The 6929-nt window shown below is 40.9% G+C and overlaps 1 protein-coding gene across 2 annotated transcripts; it reads right to left on the reverse strand.

The window, feature by feature from the left end:
• Positions 1-1580: 1580 nt before the first annotated feature.
• LOC123965125 (zinc finger protein OZF-like) lies at positions 1581-6486 on the reverse strand. 2 transcript variants are annotated; one of them, XM_046041689.1, is made up of 3 exons: positions 6213-6477; positions 5630-6061; positions 1581-1609 (listed from the first exon to the last, which is right to left on the reverse strand). In XM_046041689.1, exons 1-3 carry the CDS (start codon positions 6382-6384, stop codon positions 1596-1598), a joined length of 618 nt encoding a protein of 205 aa, XP_045897645.1. In that variant the 5' UTR covers positions 6385-6477; the 3' UTR covers positions 1581-1595. The 2 variants fall into 2 exon arrangements, with proteins under 2 accessions (XP_045897645.1, XP_045897644.1); XM_046041688.1 differs by lacking the exon at positions 1581-1609 and having other exon boundaries at positions 3999-6061; positions 6213-6486.
• Between the last annotated feature and the right edge of the window lie 443 nt (positions 6487-6929).

A 6929-nucleotide genomic window follows, 5' to 3' on the forward strand; every position in this document is an offset into this window, starting at 1 on the left:
TTACATTGTTTCTGTGGCTTCTGCTTTTGTGATCTTGATTCTTTTGTTCTGGCTCTGCATCTCTAGTTGATCCTGAGTCTTCATGCTCGCCTCCTTTCTGATCTTGGCTCTCAGCTACATGACAGCTGTGAGAGAGGAGCTGGTGGTCACTTTTCAGTTCTGCTTCACTGTGGTCTCTTTCCTCATAAGTAGGAGTCAACATAAAGGTATCAGTCTCCTGCTTCAGTACAAGCTGCTCTCCCTCCTGACTGGTACAGAGTTCCTCCTGTTCCTCTTTAATCTGTGGAGGCTCTGGGTCCTCTTGGTCCAGACTGGAGTTCCTCTCCTGAATACAGAGCTGCTGGTCAGCCAGAACCTCCTCCTCCTTCCAGACATGTTGCTGTGGGAGCTCTGGAGGGACAGAGAACAGAAGGAACAGGTTACTACTGGGATGGGAAGTCAGAATCAGACGCTTTATTGCCAGGTATGTGTACACATATGAGGAATTTGACTCTGGATTGTACAATGCTCACAATTTGCTTACTTATACAATCATACAGTAATAAAATCACACAAGCTACAGCATAGAGAACACATATATACACACTATAAACAAAACAAAATAGATTGAGACAATACTGCAATGAGCAGAGTGCAAAGGATGCAGAAGTAAATTATTATTACCATTATTGTTACATTATGTACATGTTGTGGGTGGATGTGATATACAGGTGCACATACACATGCAAGCATGCATGTACACATGTACACAGTGTGATGGAGCACAGTGCAAAGGATACAGGAATAAATAAGTATTATGTGCAGGTGTTATATATATGCGGTAGGTGGATTTGGTATACAGTATCTACAATATATGACACTATGAACAGTATGAACAGCTCTGAAATAGAGAATGATGAATAAATGGTAAGTGTCAGCCAGTAAACAGGTCTCAGAGTTACTGGGTTATTGCACACGTTTCATTCACTGTTCATCAGAGTGATGGCTTGAGGGAAGAAACTGTTCCTGAGTCTGTTGGTTTTGGCATACAGTGCTCTGTAGCGCCTACCAGAGGGGAGAAGCTGGAACAGGTTGTGTCCGGGGTGAGATGGATTTGCAGTGATGTTTCCTGCACGTTTCCTGACTCTGGAAATGTATAAGTCCTGAATGGAGGGCAGGTTGGCACCAATGATCTTTCCTGCATTCCTGACTGTCCGTTGTAGTCTGCTCCTGTCCTTTTTGCTGGCAGATCCAAACCAGACAGTGATGGAGGTGCAGAGGACAGACTGGATGATGGCTGTGTAGACGTGGATCAGCAGCTCCTTAGGCAGGTTGAGCTTCCTGAGATGGCGCAGGAAGTTCATCCTCTGCTGGACCTTCTTGATTATGGTGTCCGTGTTGGGCTCCCACTTCATGTCCTGGGATATAGTGGAACCCAGAAACCTGAAGGATTCCACAGCAGACACAGGGCTGTTGAGTATGGTGATGGGGGGGGCAGAGTAGGGGAGGCTCCTCCTGAAGTCCACAATTATCTCCACAGTTTTGAGCGTGTTAAGCTCCAGGTTGTTCTGGCAGCACCAGAGAGCCAGCTGATTAAGTGGGGACTGCCACACTTTTCAAGGAAAAATGCCTAAAATAACATGAAAAATGAATCAGTAATAACTCCTCAAACACTTGGCCTAGATGCATAATTCTGGTCTCCTTTGAAAGTTCAGAAGCTAAGGAATATAAATCCACTGTAATTTAACATATTTATTTTACCATCACGGAATAAATGGAGTAGCTATAAAGGAAAATATATTTTTCATCCTTGCCTGCTAAAAAAGCCATATTTTTAATGCAATAAACCATCAAAACCATCGTAAGACAGATTGTAATGCAACTAAATATATTCTAATATGCCTGGAATGCAATTGTAGCTACAAATGTGATGACAATAAACTAAAATACAACAGTTATCAATAATTTAAAGAATATACCAGGCAAATGTCCATATTTTGACAATATTTACTGTTTAAATGTTGACTCTTATTGGGAGTTATCTTTAAAACACTATTTCTGTCCATACGACCACGTTCCAAATAACATAAAGGTTCCAAAACTTTGAAATATTGACAAAAATAGTGAATATTGATTAACATTCCTGTGATCAAAAGCACACCCATGTTTTAAAGGCGTGTAGCGTGAGAACGGAACATCCCACAGTGATGGGGCATCGATCGACCTTTCATTTGATACCCTGGATGTCTATGTAACTACTATGAGTTGGCTACCAAACCACAAAAAAGAGTGGGTGTAAAAAACCGGCACACTTCCTCTCTGCAGAAAAAAGGGAGAGAAGGCAGGCACACAACTCCCAGGCAATATGCAATATCCAAAATGGTGGCTGGAATTATTTTTGTCAACAACTGAGTTATTTTTGGACTCGAAACGGCGAAAACTGCAAAACTAAGTCAGTGGTGATTGTATATGCATATTCGCTCGTTTGTTGTTACTTTTATTCAGCTAATTAGTCTGTAATTTTGGTGATTTGAGTGATATGAGCTGTACAGCTGATCTCAGGGGGAGATTAGCTTTGGTTTGAGAGGACACGAGGATACACTGTGATTAGCCATAACTGGATGCTTATAACTGCAGCCATGTACAGTGATTACAAAGCCATTTATGTTGTGGTGTAGGCTTATTTAGATGCTTGATGGGTGTTTGGTGTGGATAAAAATGGTTTGTTTGAGCTTCTAGCCGAGCCGCCTAACTTCACAGAGGTGTGTAGCCTGAATAGGATAACAAAATACTTGGATCGTCCACAGATTTCCCATTTGCATTTTGTGCTAGGCCGACTCCTCACCGTCCCGGATGAGGCTGATGACCGTTGTGTGGAGTTTGACAGATGGGTCTCCTGGGGTGCAGTCGTTGGTGTAGATGGAGAAGAGCGGGGGGGAGAGCACGCACCCCTGGGGCGCGCCAGTGTTGATAGTCCGGGTGCTGGATGTGATATTCTCCAGCCTGACCTGCTGACTCCTGTCAGTCAGGAAGTCTGTGATCCACTGACAGGTGGAGGCTGGCACAGTGAGCTGGGTGGGTTTGGTGCTGAGGATGTCCAGGATGATGGTGTTGAACGCCGAGCTGAAGTCTATGAACAGGATCCTTGCATATGTCCCTGGAAAGTCGAGATGTTGCAGGATGTGATGCAGTCCTACGTTTACAGCATCATCCACTGACCTGTTAGCCCTGTAGGCAAACTGCAGGGGGTCCAGCAGGGGGCCTGTAATGTCCTTCAAGTGGACCAACACCAGTCTTTCAGACTTCATGACGACAGATGTCAGGAAAAGAAATGAGTACCAGTATATTTTTTATTTAAACACTTTGGATTTCATATAACCCAAATTCCTCGTATTTCTGTTACTAAAATAATCAAGCTTTACACACCTATCATGTATAACTTAATTTCGGGTTTCCAAACAATATCCAGCAGTTATCATAAAAAAGCTTGTTGACAAACTCTCTCAAACACTCATCTGAAGACACTGTTGCTTAATTACAAATGATATAATTAGCGGCGCTACAACTATACTAAAGTCTTCAAGTAAACTGAACTCACGTGGCTAAATCTGGCACTTGGTTTGTTTACTTTCCACTGGACATCACACTGTGAAGTTCCGACAGTGGAAGTGCGGGATGTCTATGAAGATTCTCAGTCATCCAGGTCATAGTTATCCAACGAAGGTTAAAATCAAGGGCAACTGGACTTGGTTGAAGATACTGGAAGACGTTTCGTCCCTCATCCAAAGGACTTCTTCAGTTCTGAAGAACACTTTCATTTGTCGTCTTTCTTTGTTACTTTGTACATAATCATTTTGCACAAAAAAACAAAAAATCAGTGGTGGAAGAAGTAGGTCCAATGCGATGATTTAGATTCATTCAAATTATTAGGTAAGTAAAAGCACAGAAGAAGGCTACTATTAGCAAAATATATTCAGAGTAAGGAATGTTTGATTAATCATTATGCAGAATGGCCCTAATGCCACATAATTATATAATATTTTATTAACTGATGTCATAACATGTGGAAAGCTGGTCAACATTCAGCTACGTTTTACCTATTTTACAACCTGTTTAAAAGTTATGTTAACAGTGCATCTCATTATATAAGCCTGCCATAAGTTTTTAGCTTTAAGATAAGATAACTGCATTAAGGGGAAATTTCGGTTGACATAGCAGCACAAAGGAATATAAAAGAACAGGAGCAGTATTGTAGAAACAGTAACATTCAATATAGATATATAAATATATATACACTAAAAACACACTATATGCGATCAATATACAATTAACATTTTACATAGTACGTACTACTTACACTACAGTCAATATTAATTATTTACAACCAGATAAATGTCTGATAAACAACAATCATAACAAGGTAAACAGAAATAAACTATACTACATGGAGCAGTAATAAGGATGAATGGATTTTGAATTTAAGAATGGCTTGGTGGCCTGACGTTAGTGTTTTAATATCCTACCACTGCAAAACATTTATTGTGAATTGGGTTCCATAAATTATGGTGCATACATTTTAATATTTCTATAGCATATATTGTCCAGAAGATCGTGCAAAGCTACGGCTTCTCACCAGTGTGGGCTCTTCTCATGTGGACTTTCAAGCTACAATTCTGTCTAAAAGATGTCCCGCATATTTTGCAAATATACGGCTTCTCACCTGTGTGGGTTCTCATATGCGTTTTCAATCCTGAAGTGTCAGTGAATCTTTTTCCACAGGTCTTGCAAAGGTACGGCTTCTCACCTGTGTGGCTTCTTCTCATGTGGACATTCAAGCTACATTTCAGTCTAAAAGATGTCCCGCATGTTTTGCAAATATAAGGCTTCTCCCCTGTGTGGACTGTCACATGTGTTTTCAATCCTGAAGTGTCACTGAATCTTTTCCCACAGATCTTGCAAAGGTACGGCTTCTCACCTGTGTGGGTTCTCAGATGGACTTTCAAGATACATTTCTTTCTAAAAGATGTCCCACATGTTTCACAAGTATACGGCTTCTCACCTGTGTGGATTGTCATATGCGTTTTCAAGCCTGAAGTGTCATTGAATCTTTTCCCGCAGGTCTTGCAAAGATACGGTTTCTCACCTGTGTGGGTTCTCATGTGGACTTTTAAGTGACAACTCTGGCTAAAAGATTTCCCACATGTTTTACAAACGTATGGCTTCTCACCTGTGTGAGCTATTCTCATGTGGATTTTCAAGCCAGTTCTCTGTCTAAAAGATCTCCCACATGTTTCGCAAGTATATGTCTTCTCACTTCTGTGGGATGTCATGTGTGTTTTCAATTTTGACATCTCACAGAAACATTTCCCACAGGTCTTGCAAAGGTACGGCTTCTCACCTGTGGGATATCGCATGTGGACTTTCAAGTGACTGCTAGTTCTGAATTCTTTCCCACATGTTATGCAAGAAAATGGTTTCTCACCTGTGTGGATTCTAATATGAGTCTTCAAATATGATGAGGTACTGAATCTTCTTCCACAGCTAGTGCAAGAATATGGCTTCTCACCTGTGTGAATTCTCAGGTGTCTCTGCAAATCTGACTTATCTCTAAAGTATTTACCACATGTGTCACATTTGAAGGAGTTTTTACCTGTGTGAGGATTATTGTGAACCTCTGACATGGTAGAGTTGTTTACATTGTTTCTGTGGCTTCTGCTTTTGTGATCTTGATTCTTTTGTTCTGGCTCTGCATCTCTAGTTGATCCTGAGTCTTCATGCTCGCCTCCTTTCTGATCTTGGCTCTCAGCTACATGACAGCTGTGAGAGAGGAGCTGGTGGTCACTTTTCAGTTCTGCTTCACTGTGGTCTCTTTCCTCATAAGTAGGAGTCAACATAAAGGTATCAGTCTCCTGCTTCAGTACAAGCTGCTCTCCCTCCTGACTGGTACAGAGTTCCTCCTGTTCCTCTTTAATCTGTGGAGGCTCTGGGTCCTCTTGGTCCAGACTGGAGTTCCTCTCCTGAATACAGAGCTGCTGGTCAGCCAGAACCTCCTCCTCCTTCCAGACATGTTGCTGTGGGAGCTCTGGAGGGACAGAGAACAGAAGGAACAGGCTACTACTGGGATGGGAAAGAACAAGATGCAGACACGCCAGGAAATGAGTTTAAACGTTATATATTTTTATTTTATATAATCTTTTTCTGTTGTGTTATTAAAATAATGAGGCTTTACACACCTATCCTGTGTAACTTTACTTCGGGTTTCCAAACGATATCCAGCAGTCTGCGCTGACGATCGATCTCTTCCTCGTACTCGACGATAGTTTTTATAAAAACTCGGAATATTTCTTCAGCAGCAGCAGTTAGTCGCTCGCTGACAAACTCTCTCAAACACTCAACTGAAGACATTGTTGCTTAATGACAAAGTAAATAATTAGAGGAGCTACGACTACAATAAAGACTTCCAGTGAATTCAAACACGACTAACGCTGTCGCTTGGTTAGTTTACTTCCGCTGGATGTCACATTGTTAAGCTCCGACGGTAAAGGTGCGAGAGCTTTTCGTTCCGCTCTCAAAATGTGTTTATTATCAGTAGCAAAGATGTACATCTACCTCGCTTCAGTTCACAATGAAATTTGGTACTTCTTTTTCAACTACTACACTAGTCTTTGTTTTTTACTTTGCAGATAATAATTTTGCACAAAAACAAATACGTAGTGGTGGAAGAAGTATTCAAATTGTTAAAGTAGAAATACCACAGTGTAATTCACAGCGCATTCAAAATGTTTACAAGTACAAAACTACTGTTGGCAAAATATATTTAATGCAAGCAATGTTAATTTAATCATTATTCGAATGGCCTCTGGCAGTGCAACATAATCATATAACAATTGATGTTAATTACTGATACATTTACAATACATTTGTACATAGCAGCAAGTCAAGATTCATTT

This window comes from Micropterus dolomieu, unplaced genomic scaffold (assembly GCF_021292245.1).
Source record: "Micropterus dolomieu isolate WLL.071019.BEF.003 ecotype Adirondacks unplaced genomic scaffold, ASM2129224v1 contig_8713, whole genome shotgun sequence".
Classification (NCBI taxonomy): Eukaryota; Metazoa; Chordata; class Actinopteri; order Centrarchiformes; family Centrarchidae; genus Micropterus; species Micropterus dolomieu.

Excerpts from the sequence above, each read along its gene's own strand:
- LOC123965125 (XM_046041688.1), bottom strand. The coding sequence starts at position 6,384 with ATGTCTTCAGTTGAGTGTTTGAGAGAGTTTGTCAGCGAGCGACTAACT. Across the intron at positions 6,062-6,212 it reads AGTAAAGTTACACAGGATAG|AGCTCCCACAGCAACATGTC; the intron begins GTGTGTAAAGCC and ends CTGTCCCTCCAG.